This window comes from Drosophila eugracilis, unplaced genomic scaffold (genome assembly GCF_018153835.1).
Source record: "Drosophila eugracilis isolate 14026-0451.02 unplaced genomic scaffold, ASM1815383v1 contig_90, whole genome shotgun sequence".
Taxonomy (NCBI): domain Eukaryota; kingdom Metazoa; phylum Arthropoda; class Insecta; order Diptera; family Drosophilidae; genus Drosophila; species Drosophila eugracilis.
This window is the reverse complement of record NW_024573812.1, coordinates 4,572,244-4,598,287: the sequence shown is the minus strand read 5'-3', so window position 1 is coordinate 4,598,287 and position 26,044 is coordinate 4,572,244. Positions and strand designations below refer to the sequence as shown.

At 40.1% G+C, this 26,044-nt stretch overlaps 2 protein-coding genes across 5 annotated transcripts in view; both read left to right on the top strand.

Annotated features, from left to right (window-relative positions):
* Positions 1-11,606, top strand: part of LOC108112856 (semaphorin-2A) — a 36,076-nt gene extending 24,470 nt beyond the window's left edge. For all 4 annotated transcript variants that reach the window (XM_017223182.2, XM_017223180.2, XM_017223179.2 and 1 more), the window contains exons 3-15: positions 3,008-3,095; positions 3,317-3,368; positions 5,432-5,500; positions 6,371-6,478; positions 6,729-6,866; positions 6,945-7,077; positions 7,203-7,559; positions 8,114-8,342; positions 8,763-9,099; positions 9,211-9,374; positions 9,439-9,591; positions 9,852-9,960; positions 10,394-11,606. In XM_017223182.2, coding sequence (XP_017078671.1) covers positions 3,008-3,095; positions 3,317-3,368; positions 5,432-5,500; positions 6,371-6,478; positions 6,729-6,866; positions 6,945-7,077; positions 7,203-7,559; positions 8,114-8,342; positions 8,763-9,099; positions 9,211-9,374; positions 9,439-9,591; positions 9,852-9,960; positions 10,394-10,465 — 2,009 coding nt within the window. In that variant the 3' untranslated portion in view covers positions 10,466-11,606. The remainder of the gene's footprint in view (positions 1-3,007; positions 3,096-3,316; positions 3,369-5,431; positions 5,501-6,370; positions 6,479-6,728; positions 6,867-6,944; positions 7,078-7,202; positions 7,560-8,113; positions 8,343-8,762; positions 9,100-9,210; positions 9,375-9,438; positions 9,592-9,851; positions 9,961-10,393) is intronic.
* A 1,471-nt stretch (positions 11,607-13,077) lies between these two features.
* Positions 13,078-15,035, top strand: LOC108112199 (cytosol aminopeptidase). The gene has a single exon (XM_017222013.2). It carries the CDS (start codon positions 13,280-13,282, stop codon positions 14,861-14,863), a length of 1,584 nt encoding a protein of 527 aa, XP_017077502.1. The 5' UTR covers positions 13,078-13,279; the 3' UTR covers positions 14,864-15,035.
* The last annotated feature ends 11,009 nt before the right edge of the window (positions 15,036-26,044 follow it).

Below are 26,044 nucleotides of genomic sequence, written 5' to 3'. Positions count from 1 at the left end.
ATTTTGCAGGGAAATCAAATAAAGGGTTTAATTTTCAGTTTATATGGGGTAGATCTTTGACTCCATCTTATAAACCAATATTTATTGATAAAAGGAAATGTTTCTATATATTTTTGATATCGGAAAAGCTCTAACTTTCCGTTATACCAGATATTTAAACCAAAGTTTAACTTACAAAAAATTTGCTTTATTTTCTTCATCTTTTATTTCCCATTTTCGTTGATTAGTCCTGCTTTCTCTCTTTTTTTCGCAATCTTTCTATTGTCTAGACTCCCTTTAGAATGTTGGAACATTATCAAAGGAAATTCGGGTTTTCCCATTTTAAAGATTATTTGCATAGCGAGCTTAGAATAAACTTGAAAGTAGCTCCAGGGTATTGATTCGACATAAAAGCCTTGAGTTGAGTACCGGCAACAGTTTGTGTGTCATCTTTTGCGACAAATTTGGAATTTACCTTAACATTTCAAAGGTAAATGTCAACCGGAGTCCGTGCACCTGCAACTGACATGGGGATATATATATACATCTACATATAGTAACTCTCAGCATCTGCCTTAGGGCACGGTCAAATGGGAGGTTTGAGTGGGTGGCACAACATTAAATTTACAATATGCTCATTGCAATCCCCTCGGCTTCACCCCCCTTTTTGGCCAACACTCGCATTTGATTTGATAATAACGTTTTCGGAAATGTCATTTTCTCCCTTCCAGAAATTGATTTGACTGCCTCATCTCGGCTCCTTTCGCTCCGTTTTTTGCCACGCGGTTGGTGGGGCAACGTTTTGGTCGTAAAAGCCAAACGCATATTTATGAAGAGCATAAAAATTATTGACATATATGGCGGAGTCATAAATGCTCATACACATAAGCACTCTCCTACTCAGCCCAATGAAAATCCCAAAAGAAAATTGCCAAGCCAAGAAAAAAAAAGGAATATAAAATTTGGCGTTTGTTGTTTTTTTTTCCCTTCGTTTTCCTTAGGTTACTCAAAGGCGCAGCTCGTAAATGCAATTTGATTTTGATTGGACTTGGATTAAAAGCAAATAAAGTTCACATCTTAAATGTCAAATTTTGAAAGGATTTTTACAGTTTGCCTTTGGGCAAGCTTAAGCGGCGCATTGGGGGGATTTGAATTGGATTTTTAAACGGATCTTGGCTGAGGGTGATTAGTTAAAGATTAAGTTAAAAAGATCCAGAGGGATATATATTGCAACTTAAACTAGTTAAGGCACTAGATACATCCTTGTATCCTTCTTCTTTTCTTCAAAACCAAAGAAAAGATACAATATGCTCCATACCAACCATCTTGAAAGCCTTCTTCACTCTGTCACATAATCCGATTGGATAACCTCGATTCGCTAGAGTTCACGTTCTTTAGTGCCATCAATTTTATGTTAATATTTGCCATATTTTTATTGGCTTAATCCAGTCATGAAATCGTGGCAATATGTTTTTACTGGCTTTCCCGATGACAATTGGCCCCCATAAACAATTTCGCAAATCGTTGAGAGCCGGGCGAGATTTAACCATTCCACAGTGTCCATGAAACATTTATAGTTTTCTGGCTCAAAGGGCAAATACTGCGATATATTGACTTGCCAATCTCGCAACTCAATGTGGCCAATTAAGTTGCGTAAATGCAAATTATTTATTAGTTTATTTGTCTGCCTATTTTTGCAGCCTTAAAGACTCTGTTTTTTCGACTTTAAGATGCGAGAGAGAAAAACTTACAAAAAAAAAGAGAAAAGGCAAAGGGAAAAACTTGAAGAAAAAGCAGGAAAGTTCGACAGGCATTCACAATAAAAATATGTACAAAAGCATTTCAAGCGTACACAAGTCGACTTCCTGTTTGGCAAGGACATTCTATCCGAATTGTGCATGCAAACAAGGATGCGAGTGAATGTATATGTAAGCGCACTTCCATTGTAGTTGGCCAATAGGTTGCCCGTTGTTTTCCCCTCTCACCCTATATTCCCCCATCACAACAACAACAACGAAAAAAAAAATATTCACTCGAAATCGGAAATCAAAAATAGCTACATTTTCTGCCGGTGGGTGGGTTCTTGGGTTTCCTTTCCATATTTACATATTCCATTGTGTTGAGCATGAGCATAAATCGGATGCCAGTTTTTGGGTTCTCAGTTTGGTTTGAGTTTATTTTTTTTTTTTTTGGGGTCCTGCCCTTTGTTTGCTCCTTTTGCTGACCTCTGTCATACTTTTGGCCATTGTCCGGCATCCACTGAGGGGGATAATGCCTCGGTCATCCATATTACTTGAACGACATTTGACACTTTTGGCTGCCACAGCTTCCCATATCTGTCTGGAAGCCCTTCCCCCATTTGCTCATCTCATAATTTCCCATCAGCTCCTTGGCGGCAAAATTAATTGCTGATGATATTGAAGTAGCGATGAGTGACAGGCGGGCAAATACAAATTAGTTTAATTAAAGAATTGTGTGCTCAGCATTTAGCAATAACCACATAATAACCACAAATACATACCCAAACATACTCATACACAGACTCGTATATGAACACGCATCATCCCGTTGGGCAAACAATTTGCAGACAAAGCGACGTCACAGAAATTAACATAATACAATACTTGTAATTAATGACTCTTGTTTGCCCGGGAGTTTTGGAAAAGCATTTTGTGCCCCAAAACCCTGTTTATTTTCTGCTTTGCTACGCGGAAAACTTCAATGTAAATAAACAAGACACTTCTCTCTTATTTTTCAAACAAGGCACAAAAAAGATGGTTGAAGGAAAATTTCATTTGATTGAAATGGGATATCTATTTGTATCTTTGGCCCTCTCCCTCCCAGACCGAGCTTCCTGCTCCTTGTTTGCCTGTGGCCAGCCCTGTCCGCCGTTTCTGTTCGGGAATGGAAACTTTGTTGACACTATCTAGACGCCATGTCCGGTTCACTTAGGGAAAATTTCTTGAGCAAATATTGAGTTTACTTAACAGAAATATTTCTCCCTCTTTTCATCTTCTCATTTCTACAGATCATGTGCGGGAGTTCAACTGCGGCAAGCTGTACTATCGGACATTCCATATGAACGAGGATCGGGATACGCTCTATGTGGGAGCTATGTGAGTATATAACCTTATTAATAAACTAAAATTCAATAATCAAACCACAAAGATTAATAATTGAGTGAAAAGTAATAAGAATAAGTTCTGATATAACTCGACTTTTGACTTTCTTTGCCTATAAAAATACATAATTCTTGTGAAGCCTTTAAGTTATTGATACCGAACCACATCAACCTATCTTTTTCTTATAAAATATATATTTTCCTTCCTTTTCCCAGGGATCGCGTATTCCGTGTGAACCTGCAGAACATCTCCTCGTCCAATTGTAATGTAAGTAACGCTGCCATGACTTCGCCACTGATTATACTAAATGCCTCAAATATGATAATCCTAGAGCACGCTTTTAGGCTAAGTCCTTTCGTCGCCAAAGGTCACCAAATGGGGTGGGAGGTGGTTTGTTGTCCAGAGGGTCGAGCCACAAATCTAACTGACAGCAGCAAAGGAAAACCAAAAAAGAAAAAATCGTGAAAAGCTTTTGGGCTAAACAACTTTGCTTGCGGCTGTTGCTGTTCTGTGGCATATTGTTAAAAATTCATTATACGCCACGTTGCCAGTGGAGGAGCTGAGGAGTGGAGGGGGTTGTATGTGTTTGCCATAGTTTCCAAATGGCCGCTAAGCTTCTTGCAGCTTTTTGTGGCCATAAAGCGACATCTAAACGTTGTCAGCACAATACACCGGCTTAGCAGCCTTTTAGGCGCACTTCAAATGGCGCAACAACGACGTCAACAGCCACAAATCTTCGATTCCCACAGCGCAGCAGCAACAGCAGCAGCAGCACAAAAAATGTTTATTTTAGTTAACCCAAAGGTTCCACTGCCAACTTCCAACATGACAAAAAAAAAAAAGGGGACCAAAAAACATATTTAATATGCACTCTCCTGTCCGGGCATTATGTTCCGGATGTAATTCCCCGAACTGGTTCGGTTTCGCTCAGGCTCAGGTTTATGCGTTGCCCAGATATATTTTTTTGGAAGAGAGGCCACATACGCGAACTTGCCACAACATTTGCCAGGCAATTCGATTACAGGAAGTGCTACAGCCCGTGTCTTGGTCTTGGTCTTGGGCTGTTTATGAATTTATGACTTGCAAAAGTTTGTTTTATGAGCATCGTACACCTGACTTGCTGCTTCTCACAGGTCCCGGATCCTCTAGTCCATTCCATTCCATTTCCAGGAGGCCCTACTACAACGCATCTCCGAGCCGAATCGTAAAAGTCTAAGAGGTTATATTTCCTTGTAGCATGTTCGCCAGCCAGGATACGTCAATATATTTTATGCGGTTAAGTGCGAATACATTCGCCGTGGGCATCATTTGGTTCTGGCCTATACACAGTGAGAATAAATGATAATTGTTAAGAAAACTAGAGATTTCATAAAGGAATGGTTTAAAATCTATAAAATTAGTTTTGCTATGCAATTCCTTACTATTGGAGCTTGATTCTAGAAGAAAGATGAATCCTTTAGTCCTGCTGAAAGCCTCTTTGATACTCAATGAACTATCATTTATTCCATGTCAAGCTTGTATTTAATATGTAAAACACAGTTTTCTTAATACTGAAACATATTTTCAAAGGTTAGAAGGACGATGAAACCCGCCTTTGACATTTTTCTGATATATTTCTCTTAGAATTTTCTCAACTCTCACCCAAAATGATAAGAAAAATTGACTTTCTTTTTTTAAAATGAACTTCTACCATTTCGTGAATTTAATCTAGATAACTGCTATCTATTTTGCCTCAGTGATTCCATGTGACCCACCCAACTCCTGCACCTGTTCCTCCTCCGGCTCCGGCTGCTCCTCCTCGCACTGCTCCCGCTGCTTTATGCGCCAAATGCAAATTCAACTAAATAATACATGATTTTGGTTTTATATGAACGCTCTGCTGCGACTGCCTGGCCTCCCAAGTGGGCGTAGATGGGTAGGTGGTTTGGTAGGAAGGTTGGTTGGTGGGTTTTGCCACCCTCTGGGTGGCTGCGACGGCAAATGGAGGTTGGTGCGTGAAAATATTTCGTGTGTGCTTGGGTAACATTACGTGATTTATAAATAAATTTAGTTGAAAGCATTCTGAAGGTGCCACGGACGACGACGACGACGGCGGCGGCTGCTGCTGCTGCTAGTTGTAGTTTATGCCGCATGCGGCAGACGCAACATTTGCAATATACAATTTTTGTATTTCGGCTTTTTTGAGTAAATTGAATTTTTGAATTGATAGAAGCCACGGCACGTGAGCTTTTAACCTAATGGTTAATGGCCTGCAATCTCTGGGGCAGGTGAACTCGATTCGATTTGCTAGATATTTGGCTAATTTATCTTTGGTTTACTTTTCGTTACAGCGGGATGTGATCAACTTGGAGCCAACACGCGATGATGTGGTTAGCTGCGTTTCCAAAGGCAAAAGTCAGGTGAGTTGTAACAGAAAAATAAGACAGATTTACCTTTAATATAATCATAGAATGATTTTAAATTTCAAATAAATTATCAAAAATTCCGACAAGGCACAAAGGACATGAAAATCCATAAAAGTACAGTTTTTTTTTCTGTGAATTCATAAGAATTTTATATTTCCCTTGACTACGAATTTGTGGACCACAATTGTTTTACCTTTTCCTGTTAAATTCCGGTGCGCCTCTGCACTTGCCTTATATATTCCCATATATATATTTATACTCACAAATAAATCACATCCCAGCGGAGGTATTTCAGTAACTCGATTGCAGTTTAAAGCCAAGGAAATCCCATCGACTGGCAATGTGGCAGACGCTTCTGTTGCAACTCGTTTATAATGTGACAGCAAATCCTTTCATTCGAAATCAATTTCAAGTTATTCCTGGCAGGAGTAGCAGCAGCAGCAGCAGCAGTAGCAGCATGTTGCATGTTGCACACACACTAACACACAGAAGCTTCATAGGGGGCCACATGGGCATCCTGCTTAAGTCATCATAAAGCTGCTTGTGTGCCACTGGCGCTGGTAGTAATTTTTGCAGCGTTCCGTTGCATTGTTGCCAATTGATTTAGCTTCGGCAGCGACGCGTGCTATTGCAATTTGTCCACATTTCTGCCACAAATTCGCTGCAGCATTACGTAACACACTCGAAAACTATTTCGATATAGCTGCGTTTCGAGGGACAAAAACAGATGATGCCTTCCCTGATGATTCCCTTAACAATAAATTGAAAGAAAAAGCTTCCCCACAACATTGTCATCGTCCCTTTGTGTTTATATATATATATATATTCCTAACTATATCCTATAATCGATATGTATTTTTGCAGATCTTCGATTGCAAGAACCATGTGCGTGTCATCCAGTCAATGGACCAGGGCGATAGGCTCTATGTGTGCGGCACCAACGCCCACAATCCCAAGGATTATGTTATCTATGTAAGTCGGCTACCAGATTGAGAAGCCATATGCCATATGCCATTTGCCATTTTCTATTCAGGTTTTCGCATGAAAAGATTGCCACCGACAGTTGACTTTAGATGGCAATCAACAGTTGCTCACTCAGCCTTTGACATCTGTTCATAGATAAAGAAACTAAACTAAAGTCAAACACTCGAAGGCGAATCTTTTATGCCACACACAGACACATTTTTACTTATTCACCCTTTCTCGTACTTACCACCTTCAGGCAAATCTAACTCACCTGCCACGCTCGGAATATGTGATTGGCGTGGGTCTGGGCATTGCCAAGTGCCCCTACGATCCCCTCGACAACTCCACGGCGATTTATGTGGAGAATGGCAATCCGGGTGGTCTGCCCGGCCTGGTAAGCAAATTGCTAACATAAACTAAAACTTTCTCTCGGACCTTAACTGAGGCTGTAAATTGTGTTTCTCCACCACAGTACTCCGGCACCAATGCGGAGTTCACCAAGGCGGACACGGTTATTTTCCGTACTGATCTGTATAATACTTCGGCTAAACGTTTGGAATATAAATTCAAGAGGACTCTGAAATACGACTCCAAGTGGTTGGACAGTAAGTATGAAATAAGATTGTAGATACTTTTAAGCAGGAAAGTTCTTTCTTTATTATTTACTAATAAGTAAGCCATCAACTCAGTTTATTCTTTACTAATTCCTTAACTTTTTCACACTTTTCAGAACCAAACTTTGTTGGATCGTTCGACATTGGAGAGTACGTGTACTTCTTTTTCCGTGAAACAGCCGTGGAATACATCAACTGTGGCAAGGCCGTCTATTCGAGAATCGCTCGGGTTTGCAAGAAGGACGTTGGTGGAAAGAACCTATTGGCCCACAATTGGGCCACCTACCTGAAGGCCCGACTCAACTGCAGCATCTCCGGCGAATTTCCGTTCTATTTCAACGAGATCCAATCGGTCTATCAGCTGCCCTCCGATAAGAGTCGATTCTTTGCCACATTTACGACGAGCACTAATGGCCTGATTGGATCTGCCGTATGCAGTTTCCACATTAACGAGATTCAGGCTGCGTTCAATGGTAAGCCCATACCGCCACCCTTTTTGGAGAGGGGAGGGGCGATCCGCACATCGCGTTGACATGCAATTTTCTCCGCTTGTCCATTGTCCCCCAAGTGGATTGGGTTGGCACTGACTTGGAAATTGGAAACGGAAACGGCAACGGCAACGGGAATGGAAATGGCACATGCAACTTATTGGCAAATTTTATTTGCAATCTATACATTTGTTTTATCCATTCGAGAGAAGTCTCTACCATCTCTCTGTGTGTGTGTTGAGTGTTTTGTAATTTCAGTTCAGTTGAGTTCGATTCGTTGCCGTGCGCAACATAAATCGCATTAGAAAATCCATTTGAATGGATTATGGCCATGTGTGGGGTCTTTTTTTATATATCCCACCACCGGCTGACAGCTTAGAGGAGAACCAGCTGACACCTTTGCTCGTAGATTTAAGTCTTCAATTGCAGCTCAGCATTCAGAGCTTGATAAACTTTTTACCTTTTCTCTCTCTTATTTACGTTACCGCCACCTATCTTTCATATGCTCTTTTTTTATCCCGCCCTCGCCTGGCAAACAGGTAAATTCAAGGAGCAATCTTCATCGAATTCCGCATGGCTGCCGGTGCTTAACTCCCGGGTGCCGGAACCACGGCCGGGTACATGTGTCAACGATACATCAAACCTGCCCGATACCGTCCTGAATTTCATCAGATCCCATCCACTTATGGACAAAGCCGTAAATCACGAGCACAACAATCCAGTCTATTATAAGAGGGATTTGGTCTTCACCAAGCTCGTCGTTGACAAGTGAGTTGCTAAAAAAATGTATATTTCTTTTTCTATTTGCAGGTGTGATATGTGATTTTGTTTTTACCAGTTTAATCCTTTCGGTTTTTTAGTAAGAGAGAAAAATGTGCGGAATTTTGGGAAGTTTAAATATATTTTCCTTCAGTTTCTAGAGGGATTTCTTAAAAGTTTCCTTTTTTGGTCATATATTAAAATTAACAGCTGAGTAAACCTTCAAACAAATTATCAAAAATTAAAGAAAAATCAATTTAAAGTTGTAAACTCATTAAGAAAAGTGAATTCGTAATGAAAACATATACTTTTTCCCCTTAAGAGTTCATAAATTAAAAGCTCACGTGTTAAATCCCATAATCCGCTTTAAAAGTATAAGGTTAAATCAAGGTTACATGTATATATATATTTTTATTTATTTTTTTCCAGAATCCGCATTGACATCCTCAATCAGGAATACATTGTCTACTATGTGGGCACCAATCTGGGTCGCATTTACAAAATCGTTCAGTACTACCGCAACGGGGAGTCGCTGTCCAAGCTGTTGGATATATTTGAGGTGGCACCGAATGAGGCCATCCAAGTGATGGAAATCAGCCAGACACGTAAGAGCCTCTACATTGGCACCGATCATCGCATCAAGCAAATCGACCTGGCCATGTGCAATCGCCGTTACGACAACTGCTTCCGCTGCGTCCGTGATCCCTATTGCGGTTGGGATAAGGAGGCCAATACGTGCCGGCCATACGAGCTGGATTTACTGCAGGTAGGTTGATTTAAGTTTTGGCTAAAAGGGGGAATAGATAGGAAAACTACATGCTACTAAATGCTCTAAACAAAAAGTATTTAACTTAAAAATTTAACTTTTCTTAACCAGGATGTGGCCAACGAGACTAGCGACATCTGTGATTCAAGTGTTTTGAAAAAGAAGATTGTGGTGACCTATGGCCAGAGTGTCCATTTGGGTTGTTTTGTCAAAATCCCCGAAGTGCTGAAGAACGAACAGGTGACCTGGTATCATCACTCCAAGGACAAGGGACGGTGAGTGGAATGTAAATTTCAGTTTGATTGACATATAACCAATATGGGTTTCTTTTTTTCCTAGCTATGAGATTCGTTACTCGCCGACCAAATACATTGAGACCACTGAACGTGGCCTGGTTGTGGTTTCTGTGAACGAAGCTGATGGCGGTCGTTACGATTGCCATTTGGGCGGTTCGCTTTTGTGCAGCTACAATATCACGGTGGATGCCCACAGGTAAGCTAAAAGTTAATGTCAATGTTAGGAAACTGAAGGAAGAGTTGATAAAATTGAAAAGCAAGTCCTGAACTTTGCAAAACATTCGTTAAATTGAATGAAAAGTTATTTATGACGCAACATATTTATAAGCTAGTTATAAAAAGGACATTAAATATTCCGAAACTAGACCAAAATACACTTTCCTTAGCGTATTAGATATAATCACTTTCAATTACCCTTACATAATAACACCAAAAACCTTGTTTATTCTAAAACAGATGCACTCCGCCGAACAAGAGTAATGACTATCAGAAAATCTACTCGGACTGGTGCCACGAGTTCGAGAAGTACAAAACGGCAATGAAGTCCTGGGAAAAGAAGCAAGCGGTAAGTGATAATGAGGACCAACGCCCCTGGGGGGTGGATTTTGTGGGTAAAATGAGGTTGATGAGGATAGGGTGGGTGGTGTTCTGTTCTGTTGGCCTACCGAGGGCAGACACACACACCATAATAAACGATTTCACTGGCAATTATTTTAATAGCCTTCGAGACGGGCGGCTGTCCGAACTGACACCGCAACGTCAAATCAAAGGGAAAATAATAATAAAAGCGGCGTAAGGTAGTTAAGTTGTCATTATCCAGGCACCCCACCTGTGGTGTGACCCAAATGCAAGGTAATTGCCCACCTGGGTGGGAGATGCAATGGAAATGTAATTAAAATGCAATCACTTTCGGTGGGTTTATATAGTACAACCATCTCCTGGTCATATATTTACTAATTGTATGTGTCTTATGGTTCTCTTCCTCTTTCTCTTTATAGCAATGCTCGACACGGCAGAACTTTAGTAGCAATCAGCATCCGAATGAGATTTTCCGGAAGCCCAATGTCTGATATCACGAATCAAGTTTCGCCCTCAATATGCCGTCGTCATCGTCCAATCAGTTTTAGTAAATCGAAATGCGAAGAGGATCGGTATCGAATGCCAATGAGGAGTATTAAACGGAGCATGGAGAACGGACACATTATAATCATCATTATTATCACCGACATCATCATAGACATACTTTCTTCAGCAATGAACGAAAAACAGAAAGCAGAAAACTCTCTTCCTAAAGGATTATGCATTTACCGAGGCATTTACAATGCTTTCATCGACTTAGACTTTAGACATTAGGGTATTATCGCATGACACAGCTCCTCCCATATATCGATCGATCTACTACATACTCGTACATATAATAATAATAATACTAAACTATAAATACGCCAACACCACCACCCATAGTTAGTTACAACAATTGAGATACATATTTAAAAAAACAACAATCAAACAAAAAACTGCCGCAGAATCGCACATTCATATCGTTATTTGAATCTAGACTTTGATCAGTTTCATTATAACAACGTATATAGACACATATATTATCAAAGTTTGTATCTTTCAAGGCTTACTTATAAATATGGCAAACTAAATGTAATCGAAGAAGCAATGTGATGTTAAGTTTTGATAAATTTATTAACAGCCTAACTACATAATCGCGATGAACTCCCAATATAAATGTACTATAAACGACACATACAAGCATAATGATTGAATGATTGATTGTACACATGCATAAGCATACGTAATCAGCCCTAAATCGAATACAATTCTAAACTTACGGGAGCGATCCTTAGATAAACCTCAAACACAAGCAATACTCGCCTAACGTGCATCGACATAATTAACTCGAATCGGTCCATAGCTTATATATATATATACTAAACGATATCTAAAAACTGTTCATTAATTATGTTTTATGTATGTGTACTTCAAAGGTCAGTTGATTAATCTCGAAACCCATTTCTACATCTTGCCCGCAGATCAACAATTTTATTAGAAAGTATTTCGATTTTGATTTCTAGTGTCTTGCACTCTCTTCAGACTAAATGTACTTAAGGTAATTTGCAAAAATCTTTAGTTATTAAGCGTTTAGTTATAATAAAGTGAGACAAAAAACATTTTAATAAAAAAAATATCTAAAATTAAAAATGAGTTTAAAAGGGTTTTCTATTGGTAGTTAACTTTGACTTTGATTTTATTTTCTAATTTTGATTTTTAACTTGGCAAATCTCTATCAAAGCTTTTTCTATGATGGCTGTTCAAAGGTCTTACCTCAACTTTACACAAACTTAGGCCAGTGAAATATGCAAACATTTAACAATAATAAAAGGTAAGCTGTGGGTGTGAGAAATCCCATTCAAATAATAATTTCAATTTCATTGCAAGACTGCTTATCTCTGAGCACATTGCATAATTCCAAGCGAGTGCCCAAAGACAAATGTTAATTTTAAATCAAATACTTTGAACTATTCAACTTGGGCAAATATTTTATAACGAGGAAACCCAAGCCGGACATTGGTCAAAGTTAGCCACCCTCAATAGTGTATGTGTGTATGTTAACCAGGTTTGTTGGAGACAAAGTTTGTCCTGCTGGGCAGTTCGGCCTTTCGACCAGGTCAAGCGCAAAGGCGAGAAATAACCAAATTTCCAATTTGGTTTTCAGACTGAGAGTGTGTATGTTTGTCGACCCTTCGGTTCACCTTGCTCAAAGCCAAAAGGCAAACATTTGAGTTGAATGTGTGAGTAAGTCTGTGTATGTGTGTGTGTGTGTTGGCAGGGAAAAGATTTGCATATTTCTCTGCGCTGGGGCAACATTAAATTGAATTCCATATTCAAATAGTCGAGAGATAAGCGTGAGCATACTTTCCAATTATAGATTGTCCACCCGCAGACAAATAGAATTAAAGTGCAACATTTTTGCATAACATTATGCTACTCTACTATATACTATATATATATATATATTCCTTGTAAAGTCTGCCTGGTGCCTGCTGCTGCTGACGACTGTTCCCACCTTAATTAGTTATGCAACACCAAAAATTAAGCTTAATTTGCGTTGACTCACTGGTTTGGAAAATTAATTATTTCCACTCGCCGTTATTATTATCGCTGTGCACTTGGCCGGAGCATCAGGGCCCAGCTTCCGGACCCGCTTGTTGACTACTTAATTGAAATTCATATGATTTTTTTTTCCTTTTTTTTTTGCTCCTTTTTCCTTTTTACACTCTCCACTTTTGTCATTATCATTTAAATAGCGTCGAGGGCGTTTTAATCCTGGACAGCGAGTTTTGTCGTTGACAGGATTCCTTCCAAAGCTCAATCTCCTAGTCTTTCGTGGAGGGGGGGAGAGAATAATGCATATTAGTGGGCAACTCTGGAAGCCATTAGCTTTGGCTTAAAATTATGAAGTGTGAAATAGGTAGATGGAAAAATATTTCACTAAGCTTTATACTCTAATAATTAGTTGGAAACTTAAGTAAAAATTCTGAATTTCAAAAAATCTTTCGCCTGCTTTCTATAAAACCTACTCATAGCCCATTTTCTTAATAAAACCCATCCAAGTTAGCCATGTTTTCCGATTAGGGAACTGTCATTCCTAGACACAGGTTCTTTCTATAGAAAAGTTCAGTTTTACTTGGCTTATCGTACGGGTTACAGATGAGCTGGCAATAGAAACACCATACAAAATTCTAAGTAATACAAAAAAATTGTGGAAAAGCTACGCGTGACTTAAATTTTGTGTGTGAGACCTTATTAATTAATTGTAAAAAATATACGTCGTTAGGCAAAATTCTCAGTGTTCCTTGAATTGATATTGAAGAATGCCGTCATATAAAGATATGTTTTTGGTGCGCGCCGGACTGCGGTTGATGGCCAAGAAAAATCTTGGGAAGACTGAGGCTGTGGCGTATCGCGGGTATGCTACCTCTTGCAAGAAACCCAAGGGTGTGGTTGTCGGAGTTTACGAGAAAGATGGCGACAAACCACCAAAGACCACAGCAAATGCCGTGAGCTTGGACGATGCTTTGGGTGGCAAACTGTTGACCCTGATCCGTGAACGTGGAATGGATGGTACGGCTGGTAAGGGGCTGCTCTTCAGCGGCTTTGAGGGAGATTACCAGGCGGTGGCCGTCGTTGGAGTTGGCAAACAGGGAGCTTCCTATAATGAGAATGAGGAATTGGACGAGGGCATGGAGAATGTCCGAGTGGCGGCCGGCACTGGAGCTAGAGCCCTGCAGCTGCAGGGAATGTACGAGGTTCATGTAGACGCCATGGACTATCCGGAACAGGCGGCCGAGGGTGCCGCTTTGGCTGTATGGCGGTACAATGCCAACAAGAGGAAGAAGAACCGCATACAGACCCCCAAACTGGACATGTATGGCAAGGGCGATAGGGATGCCTGGGTGCGAGGTTTATTCAAGGCCGAATCCCAGAATCTGGCCAGACGTTTGTCCGATACTCCAGCCAACATGATGACGCCCTCGATTTTCGCCCAGGCCGCCGTGGATGCTCTGTGCCCTTGCGGAGTCTCTGTGGAGGTCCGCTCCATGGACTGGATTGAGGATATGAACCTAAACTCCTTCCTGATGATCGCCAAGGGATCCTGTGAACCACCTCTTCTCCTGGAGTGCAGCTACTGCGGAACTTCTCCCGAAGATCGTCCCATCTTGCTGCTTGGTCAAGGCTTGACTTTCCACAGTGGCGGTCTGTGCCTGAAGCCCAAGAAGGGAATGGATCGCTACCGTGGCGCCATGGCCGGTGCTGCCGTGTGCGTGGGAGTCCTCCGTGCCGCCGCTGCACTTTCGCTGCCCATGAATATTACGGCCGTAATGCCGTTGTGCGAACACATGCCTTCTGGTATGGCGGTGAAGTGCGGTGATGTGGTGACCCTGCTCAATGGTACCACCATGGGCATCAAGAACGTGGACAAGGCTCCGGTGGTACAACTGGCTGATCCCCTGCTCTATGCCCAGGCCACTTTCAAGCCCAAACTGGTCATCGATATTGGAACAGTGGCCATGGGTGTCAATTATGCCGTTGGTGGCGGAGCCAGTGGCTTGTGGACCACCTCGAAGTCGGTGTGGCAGAACTTCCGGAAGTCTGGAGGACTAACTGGCGATCGTATCTGGCGTTTCCCATTGTTCAAATACTACAAGCAGATTGTCAACAAGAACATTACCTATGACCTTTGCAATACTGGAAGGGGTCCTGCCAGTTCCTGCTTGGCTGCCGCCATCCTGCACTCCCTGGTTCCCTGTGTGGATTGGGCCCATCTGGACATCCGTGGCACTGGCATGCTAACCAAGATCAATCCCAGGCCCTACCTTCTCAAGGACTCGATGACTGGTCGTCCGACGCGCACTGTTATCCAGTTCATGTACCAGATGGCCTGCTCCGGCCAGTAGAATTCCTTTTGCCCTGTTGACACCTTGTTTGTGAGCCTACGTCCTGGGCCAAGAATTTGATATTTCTTTATTTGGTACAGTGTTTGCACTTGATTTGAATCTCTGGCCTGGAGAGTATTGAACGTAAATGTGCGCTTTAATATCATTAACAATAAATTGTCAAAATACAAAATTGAATTTTATAATTTTTCGAGGATTTTCCAGGTGCTTTGGGAGTTTTATAAATTTAAAAATATTCACCTATAAAATCAGATTCACACTTCATAAATAAAACATTCGACGACACAATTGGATTATTTAATTAATTTGATTTTGCAGATAATTCCCAGCACTTCCAAAAAGCAATCTATAATTAACAGCGCATTTGTTTTATCATTTTCATGATATTAAAAATGCACAAATTTTCATTTAGAACAGATTCAGATTTTCCCATTCAATCTATGCAAAATTAAAATCAAGTAGAGGTAAATTTCCCCTCTTAATAGCATTCAATCAACCAGAAACTTAGGACCAACACTTCATCACAGGCTTGAGTAATTTCACCTCAGTTTCGAGGCAAGTTTTTGGTAGCAAAAACCTGTCAAATCAAAATTTGATTTGCAATCGTATAAATATGGCCTGATTTGGCAACTCGATTGATGGCAGAGCATTGCGGATTTCGGGTGCTTTGATGTGCGATGTGATTATGTTGACTATAAAATATTTACCTTTTGGCTGGAGTGACGGGAAAATTGCCTTTGAAGTTTGAGGTGTGCGGTGGTGGTGGTGGTGGTAGGTGCAGGGAATATGGCATTGCCAATCAATGGAATTCGGCAAATGGCATTATGAGGTTGACTTGATTGTCCACATGTATATATATATATATATACTTAGACTTATTCCATACAAGTACATACCATATGTATGTGTAATACTAATGTGCCAGCATTTATCCGGCAGAATGTTATGGCTAATTGCAAACGGAGCACGAAATGGCAAATGTCTCTCTCAATATTTAATTGGTACCTGCCAGGCTTAGATGCTCAGCTGCTCCCGGATCCTTTCAGTCCTTTGCTTTTGGGGCCAGGACCAGGTGAACATGAGCATTTGACTGCAAGCCATGTAGCTGCAGTTGGCAAATGTTGGCAAAACGTTGTGTTTGTGTGCTTTTGACTCGACTTGTTTGCGGGCGTTTGGCCAGTCAAATTTAATTTTGCCGTCTCGAGAATGCCAAATGGCATACTTCTCGATTATATATTATACACACACACACACACAGCTAGCTAGTCCCTTGGGGGGGTTTTTGGCTTCAGAACCCTTAACATTGCACTTAACGCATACACAACGTCGTATTTGCCCAAAGATTTTCCACCCACTTGGCCCTTCTTGCCATTTGTTACCTTGATTAGCTAATGCTAATTTGGGGATTTGCAATTTCCTCTGCTTGTTTATTTATGCCTCGGTTTGTGTGTTTGAAGTGCTGATTGTGTGGCCCAAATGTAATACAGAAACGAGTTTCAAATTCATTGCCAGCTAAATTGGCAGATATTTTATAATATCTCTCTGTACTGGGCTTACAATTCATTTAATGCCAAATCAATTTATATTTTATTAGGAATTTATTGATATGTGGGTTGTGTATTTATTATTTAAATATAGAAATAAGGATGGGAGATTGTTTAGAAAGTATGATTGGGATTGTAGCTCATTAGCTGTATGCATCTTTAGTGTATCCTTTTAACAGAAATTTTTAAGTTGCCATTCAGTGGCAAAATACCCTTAAAATATCTCAAATTAGAACACCAAAAGCATTTAATTTAGGCTAATAAAAGGGGAATCTATTTTTTTAAACCCCCCATAAAAACAAAAACAAAAACATTCACAGCTTTCTCCACATCCAAATAGCCTGATTGCCCTCAGCTGAACCCATTGACATTGGCCATTATCAGGGGAGCAAGGAAAAAAATTAAAAAACATAAACGTCTCATTTGAACACAAAATGGCAATTTGCTCAAGACAACAGTGAAAAGGCTATCCCCCCAAAGTGGGTGGGGCTGTGCCGACTTGGACACGGACTAAGGAAATGCACGGATTTTATTGCTTATTTGTTAAATGGCTCGAAAAAGTTAATCAAGCGTGATTTTGATACGCCCCAGAGATAACGAATTATACTATAGGTGGGGTGGAGGGATCTTGGGGAAATGATTTTACCCCTCCATACATATGCAAGTAGCTATATATATATCCTCCTTTTGTATATGTGTGTGTATGTGCTACGACGGCTATTGTTTTTATTGGTCATTTGGGCAAAAGTTCCAAATTTTGCTGTTTGACTTTTGAGAACATAAAAAAAATCCCAAGCTCAGACATATCGTCAACGGCACCTGGCGTTTTGTCGTTTTATGAATTAATAAAGACGTCAGGTCGGTTGGAAGTCTCCACATCCCCTATCCCATATACGCAAAAACCCCTTAAACTCTTCTCCACCCTAACCAGAACTCCAAAAAACATAATGCGAGTGGGATAATACAAGCCGTCTTGTAGCTTATTAAACGTATTTTTACAGCACGCTTTACAGGAATTCTCACTTTATATGCAAACATGTGAAACACTATAAACAAAAGACCCCAATTTGCACGCACACACACATACGCACTGTTGCCCCAAGACACACTCACAGCTGCTGTGGGGTAAAATTCGCTTTCTATTAAATTTTACAGTAAACTGAATTTACACCCGCTGAACATCAGGGCGTGTAGGTGTTGCGGAAAAAGCAGCAGCACTTTCCTCATATAAACACAAAATTGCAGAAAATGGCGACACCTGCTGTTGCAAATTAGAAAAATAAGATGTTTCATAAAAATGAAATGTCAGTTTTTTTTTCTCTTTTTGGGAGAGGAAGCTAAGGAAAAATACAAAGTGGGTAAAACCAGAGGCCCAGCACAGCAGGAAAATCATCAACAACAACAGGTGACAGGTTGGGGAAAGTAGGTTTTGCCGAAACCCACACAAATATCCCGTAGTCAAATTGAACACTTGGAAAAAGAAATGGTTTAAGATCTAAACATGTAAAAAATATTGTTGAAAATAAGTTGGAGAAAAACAAAATAAATAAATAAAAGAGAAAATCCAACTTAAAGGAATAGCTTACTAAGAGTATCTTTTATTAATTTCTATACAAAAAATTACTAAAATTTGTAGGCATTAATTTTTTCTGGCAATGAAAAAAGTTAAATATTAAAAGGAAAATGGAGTTTTAAGGATATTTTCTCCTTCTGTGCAACAAAAAAATAAAACAAAGTGAATATTCCAAAAACCAAAGCAGAGCTTTCCCTTGACGATAAGGGGAAAGACTCCTTCTGACTTATACCTATATAAATTTTGAGGATAGCTCCCTTTCGAAAGGTAACACGTCTCTTATCAAGCATTTTGCTCACAGCGATTGGGCACAAAAGTCATTTAAAGTTTGTTCAACAGTTCGATGCTGCAACAGTGGCAGGGAGAATGTGCTGAAGAAACAGGAGTAGCAACAGCAGCATCAGTAGAAGCCGTAAACAAACACAGGGCAAAAAGGAAACAAATCTAATAAAATCAGCAGATGATGGTCATTAGACCGAAAAGTAATTTCATTTATTCGCAAACTCGATTTGTTGCTTTGTAGCACGAAGTGCGCACGAGTGCTGCTCCTGTTTCTGTTTCAGTTTCAGCTTTCAGCTTCTGTCCCATCCAAGGACTTTGGCTGGTGTATACTCCTGCAATGGCGAGGACAAAGGTCAGGGGCTACTGTACCAAGGCGGTCAGGGGAGTATTAGTCGGCTAAGCAAGGCAAATCAAAGCAGCGAAGCGTTCAACCAGCGTCGCGCATAAAAACCAAAAAGAAACACCAACAAACGGAGCAAAAAAAGAAAATACAAACAATGGCTGCAGCCAAAAGCAGACAAAGTGAAAAATCACCGGCACTGAGGGAAAAAATACCTTTATAATTTGCACTTTTTTTTTTATTTTATAAAAGCAAATTAACAGAGAGGGCTAAAAATAAGAGACAAATAGGAGAAACTCTCGAAATGTCAATTTCCACCCAAAAGTATGCTACAAGAAATATAAGTTCTTCTTTAACATAAACTTAATCCATTTCGAGATTAAAAATATGATTACAATTCTTTGTATGCCTCCCTGGGGATTCGTTAGGGCAATTTTATATTATATTATAACTTTTCAGGACATTAATTTCTTCATGTGTAGTGGTATGGCCGTAAAGGGGAGTCCAACGGCAATAACAAAATGTGCTGCGCTCTTATAGATTTCTTAAACAAATTCCGAAGATGCGTCGTTAAAATTTGGGCGCTACTAAAAGCACAAACGGATTAGGAAGCCCATCAGGAGCCGTAAAGGAGATGCTTGGACGGAGTGTCTTACCGTTGGGGTCATAAAACTGTTTTCGGGACCCGCTTACACACACAGGCAAAGACTTTCCACCTGTAATAATGGCGAAACAATAAAATTTGCCGGCGGAAAAGTTTTTCGCTTCGAAATTTCAATGGCAAAATCAAATGGACAAAATGTAAATGAAAATGCTTTTAAAATGAAATTTAGCGTTACCCAAGCGCTTCATTGTTGCGCAGTATGGACCGCCCGTTTCCCGTCTCTGTCTTTGCTCCTCACCCATCTCTCTCTCTCCCCCCTATTCCCGCACCAGTGCAAAACGAATGGCATTTGGAGCGGCACCTAAACGGAAATGAAATTAAGCACAAAATGTGCCATTTGCCAGCTGGCAGTTGTTGTTCTTGCCGCTCCTGCTGCTGCCCCTGTTTCTCAGTTTTCAGCCATTACTTTCGCCCGGGCAGCAGTAATTGAAAAGTTGGTAGGAGCCACTTCTCGGTTAGAAAAAGGAGGCCGAAATCTAGAGGACTCCCATGTTTGCTTTTCCAGCTAACGGATTTAGCCTCCGGCACAAGCTGATTTGTGGAATGCTATTAAGCCTTTAGTCGGCTAGTTAGGAAGATGGTGTCAGATATCAGGAAAGTGGAAATTAGTCAAGTTTTACCCTTAACCGGGCTATAACTGGGCTTTTCCACCTTTTGAACTTTAAAGTAAATAAGTTTCTAGCATTGATATGGTATCTTAATCATGATAAACACTTCATAAATAAACGGAGTTTATTAAAATTTACTTGAAATAAATCGAAAGATTAAGTTAACCGACCATTAAAATTGCATTATAAAGATTTACATTCCGAATTTCTATGACAATTCATGAGTTATGATGTCATGGTCATACATTAACCTTATCAGAACCACACCTCCTGTTATCTACATATGTTTTTTTACCCATCTGGACACTTAAAACACTCCGACAAAGTGTCTGTGTTATCTCGCACTTTCAGTTATTACGAATGCGGCAAATAGTCGACACTCAGGTTGATGGACGAGTGCCATGGCCAAAAAGATCGCTCACAGCCTGCCACGCCCACTGTACCAGATGGTGGTTCTGCAGCCCCCTAACAAGTTACAATTCCCAGGACGATGTTCGTACATCTACGGGCATATGGTACTTCATAATTTTGATGGTCCAACGAAAAAGTTTATTTTCCATCTACACACTAACACACACGATGACTTTTCCTGCGGTCAGTGGAAAAACTTCTCTAGCAGTATAAAATATGGTGAAGTGAACTTCTATTTGTCAGAGTTTTTATACACACTTGGACCAGCGCTGGCTTCCCTTTGCTTACATTATTTGATTAGCAATATTTAATGAAATTGTCATAGTTAGACATGCTCGTACATATATCCCATGGATTGTTAACATAACATAATTCCTTGGGACAAACTTATGGGCAAGTTGGATAATGAGGGAATCCTGGACAATAAGAGGAACTTTATGCTAACTTTAACAAACTCTCGGGTTCTGTGCCATCAATTCATCGGTGCGATGGGGAAACGAACGTAATTGCATTGGCCGCATGAAAAGAAAATCATTAATGACATACCGCCGCTTTGGTCGAGGGGGTGTGATGAAAATGAGAGAAGGTGGAGGAGCTGGAAGTTCCTCGGGTTCTTGTCCTCCTTGCCCTGCATTTTATGAACAATTCACGCTTTTCCTACCAAGACGAGAACAAAGTTTTAGTCGGGTGGAAGTGCAAGTGCAAGGAAGAAATTAAGCTGAACAATATATTTTCTTCGGCAAGTGCAGCCAGCCTGCAACCGCCCAGGTCTGAGCACTTGGCCCTTCCACCGCCCCCGCTCTTATTAGCAGCGTTCTTGTTTGCCTTTTCGCATTTTTTGCAAGGTCCTTCTTGGCGCTCTTGTTGTGGTTATGCTTGCTTCTCTTGCCGCTGTGTGGAAGTACAGTACACGGCTAAAATCTTTATTAGTTTGTTTTTTTTGAAAGAAAAAATAATAATAATATTTATAAAAAATAATAATATTTATCAAGCAATAAAGTTCATAGATAAATAAAGTAAAATAATCTCTAGGGGACTGGAAACACTTTTTGGTTGGCATCTAAAAGTATGCTATGAAAAACATTGTCCTTGAACATGTCTCAAGTAGTCTTTTACTATAATTTCTTTTACACATCTGAAAAGTGATGCAAAGACTTGGAAATTCTACTGAAAAATTAAAAAAAAAATAAAAAATAATCTCTCACTTTGGTTTATCAAAGTTATCATTATTAGTTTTCACGTTCTTTCACTGTAAATTCATCCATTGAAGCGCAGCAACAAAGCGCGAATTACCGCCATTTTGTGCACTTTGAACGCCATGTTGCCGTTTTTATCGCTCTGCTCCTTCTCATCCTTCTTGGTCCTTTGGCCACCTACTCTCTGCTCCACCCCCTCCAAGGACCTCTTGTCATTGCAGCTGCCAAGTAATTTTCGCAGAACCAAAGAGTGCAGCGCGCGTCTCATTGAGGCGGGTAATTGATTTATGTATTTATACTGATTTTTTAATTAATTTATAAGCTTTGCTCTCTCTCTGGAGTGGCGGGAAGCCCAAAATGCTATTTAATGGCAAAGTGCGTAAATCAATTGCCGATGGATGCTGCCTGCCTGCTGTAATAATAACCTTTTTCACTGCTTATTATAGCAACTATTTTCTATAGATCGTAAATCAGCCAGTAAGTGCCAGTGTAAGTGGGAATATTCAATTAAAACCTTTCAAGATAAATGAGATTGAGCTGAGCTAGTAATTCAATTTTCACTCTTTTGATTTAATAACATGTTCTGAGTTGGAGTTGAGGCTAAAAGGGGATTATAATCATAAATTGATTAACTAATCTTTAGGGAAATTTAATACTTATTAATGGGATATTTTAAAATGGTAATAAATAGTCATTTTATTATTTAAAATTATATAAACAACAAAATAAACTCAACCATATTCAATGTTTTTCTATTAAAAACAAAACTAAATGGCTTAAAAATGTAAATAAAATTCTAATTTCGTGCCTAAGCCAGTCTTAACAATATTTCGACCGCCACTGTTGCGGTGGGCGTGGCCTAGGCTGTCCACTCTTTATTAGCAATACAAATGCAAACAAACTGCACAAACACAGAAACACCACTCTATTCGTAATCGTGTGTGTGTGTGTGTGTGTGTGAGTTCATTTCCGGTGGGGGGGGCGACGTTGTATGTTAATCCTTGTTGTTGTTGCAGTTGTAGTTGGTCCTTGTTGCGTTTGCGTGCATATGAAAATTAAAATTGTTGACAATTGTCATTTTTTTTCGCATTGCTGTTGTTGTCATTGTGTTGTCAGCGTTGTTACCGCGGTTGTTGTGGCTCAAACCGCCCACTGTTGTATTTTCACCACCTCCCCCTACTGGCTTTTGCCCCACGACCACCATCTACCGATGTCGCTGCTGCCACACGCAACTAACCGCATTTTGATTGCCATGCATTCGACCGAATCGTGCTCGTTGCTAAATTGAAAGCATTTTCCGTGCCGTGAATCTCGGTTGGCAGCAGCAGCAGAAGCAGCAGCAACAGCAGCAGTTGGAAAAAAATGCAGAAAAATAACACACATATTCGCAGAAACCGGAGAAAGAACGGAAGTTGTCGGTGGCGTGTTGCATGCGTGGTCTGCATCCACAGTACCACTGGCACGCCCCCTCGCCCCCTGGTCCTCATGCCTTCTTATCCTTATCGCCAACAGGCTGGGCGATTTGTTTGCCAGCTCAGCTCATCTCATCGCCGAGCGAGAGAGGGTGTGAAACTGCATTAAAATTGGTTATCCTGTAGGTGACAACCATCCAATCAATCGGAATATACATGCCATTTATGCGTGCACATGGGGAAACTTTATGTTAATCATTTTATTCGATTTTAAATGTCTTTTCAAATCTAATTTTATCTTTAAACTTATCTTTAATACTCCATAAATAGAATGTATCTTAAAAGTTATAAAACAGACAATTAAAACATTAACTTTGTGTAACTTCACTCAATCAACTTAAGAATGGAAAATATATCATTCATTTTCAAAGACTTTATATCATTTTTTGTAATATTTTTTTCTCCGTGCACATATGACGAGACTTTGCCGTCTCCTAACTCAATTGATTTGCTAATGTTCCGGAGGTGCTAAGACCAGAATCAGGCTTAATTAAGTTTTTGTGTTGCTGCCGGGTGAGCGGCAGACTGTAAGTATGTACGAGTATATGTATCCCTAAGGCACTGGGAAACGCGTACATCTTGTATCTGTATCTTGTGCGAGTATCTTACAGATACACGCAGCTAAATCTAGCCAGTCGTGGCAGCTGTCAGACGGAAATCTCGCAAGTTCATTGAGCCACACAATAACATAATTATTCAATTACACGTTGTTGCTTGTTGATTTCACTTCAGTTTAAACAGAAAATGGAAAAAAAGAAGAAATACCATAAGATGTCTAAGAACGTAATCGTTCCGACCAACAAAATCAACAAGCGAAGGGCTAATGCAATTACAGGAATCCAGGCGGATATTTGTAGAACGGAAAGGGCAAACTCTTGGCGAAATTGTGAATGGTAGACCAACATTTGCACAGGCCATAAATTCCCAACATTCGCCAATGCCAATAAGTTGGGAGCGGGGCGGGTCGGGAGGTAGAGGTCTAAAGTTTTACATTGGTAACCGAAAAATATGCAAAGCAGTCATAATTTTACTTTAGAACCGAAATATTTTCGAACGAAATTGTTAGCAAACAAACTTTTTTATGCATCAACTAATTTCAATCAGCTAACAAAAATGTGCTTGCTGCCCTTTTCCAGCAACCGCAGAGCAAGTGAGATGGAGATTGTGAGGAAAAGCGCCGAAAACAAACGGAAAACTTTTGTCAATAATGCCGACTACGACGACGACGACGTTGTTGTGGCTTCAGTTTTCGTTGCCGTCCTGACTGCTTTCCTTATTGTAGTTGCCATCGCCGCCAATGTCTTAAATCCCCAACTGATTGCGCTGAGTGGCAGTGACAATCGGTGAGGGGAGAGTTGACTTGATGGTCGAGGGTTAAGACCATTCATGGCTAACTGCGAATGATCCGATGCACCTGCCTCACCTTTCTCTAAAGAAAACAGTTTCACAATCAACTACTCAGGATGAAGTAAATACAAAGTTAGTAAGGAAATGGAAAAACATTTGGTTCTTTGAAAGGGACTTTGAAGAAGTTGTAGGCCCTTGGACTTGGACTTTGGTAAAAATTGTAAACTAAAAATCATTATTTGTTGATTGTAAGCAATTAATATAAAATAAACTATTGTTGAAATGGATACTGCCTATGAAAATAAGGTAAAGAGTTCTCTGATAAGATAAAATGTAAATATATTTAGTCGCCTTCTTAAAGTAATTAAAGTAAATAAAACAAACCTATTCTCAAGATTACCAAGACCAAACCTCAGCACTCACATTTGCTTGTGTATTAACTAGAAGCAGCCTGAAGGACGAATGTAAATAAGGACATCGAGGCACCCAGCTGCCTCTTTTGAGCATTAGCCAGGTTACCTGATGACCTGCCAAAGTGTGAGCCACGGGGCTTCACCTTGGCTAATACATTAATTAACTTTACCTCCCGACCATTGTATTCGAATGCCACTTATTCGTGGGCTTATCATTGAGCCAGGGCGAAGGGTCGGTAGCGAAAAACAAATACAAATACAAACGCAAAGCTGGCCCTATTCTGGTTAACAATCAGAACAACAAAAATGGGCGCACAAAACTTTTAATGAGCTAACGCCGCTGATTCAGCGTTCTAATTAACATTTAACGAGCACTTCCACGTCCAACTAGCCCAGGAATTGGTCTCAATATGGCCAACCTACGGCATATTATTTGCAGGTGAAGCAACAGATTCCTGTGCCGAATGTTAGGCTCCTGGGAATTATTCAATTTCGGCTTCCATTTACTGAAATTTATGAGATCCTTTTTGGGTTAAATTATTTATTCGACGCCCAACTAATGATCCAGAAATTTGTTTTGTTTTATACATTTTACTTCTTTGGGAATTCAAATGTGACTATTGAGATTACTTTGGTTTTTGAGGAATTATTTAGTAGCATTTTCTAATTTCATTTTTAAACTTTCTTAGGATGAACCTTTGCATTATAAGTAAAAGAAAATTGCATCTCCATGCAGATCAAACCGTAGTTTCATAAGATATTAGGTACCACAAGAATTGTTCATTATTAACTAAGATAAAATAAGACCTAAGATTGATAAATATTTTTTGGTCTTCCTAAGCCTCATAATTGATGTTAGACTTATGGAATGGTCTTCACCAAATTACTCGCTTCTGTATAATTTAATAATAAAAATCTCTTATCCAAAATAATCCAATTCATTGTTTTTCAATATTAATTAAAAACTTCAACGAATTCCAGGTTTTTTTACAATAATTCTACATAATCATAGAGCGACACACTAAGAATACGTCTGTTTTGAGAACTATAAGCTATCATCCCCAAATATCAAAGGCGCCATCTAGACCAAAGAGTTTCCAACGCCATTTAGCTTTCCCCCAAAAAAGCTACCCCAAAACCTATGGGGGTGGAACTTGGAAAGTTGAAGAGCCGGCTAAAGCTCCAAGAGCTGAGCAACTCTACGACCTGAAACATATGGCCTAGCAGGCTGCACAAAGCTGCGTCGTTGAGAGTGCGGCAAGAGAATATTTTTTTTACCGCTCCAACCGCTGGCGACGTGTTTATAACGGAACTCTCAGTTCGCTCGCGCT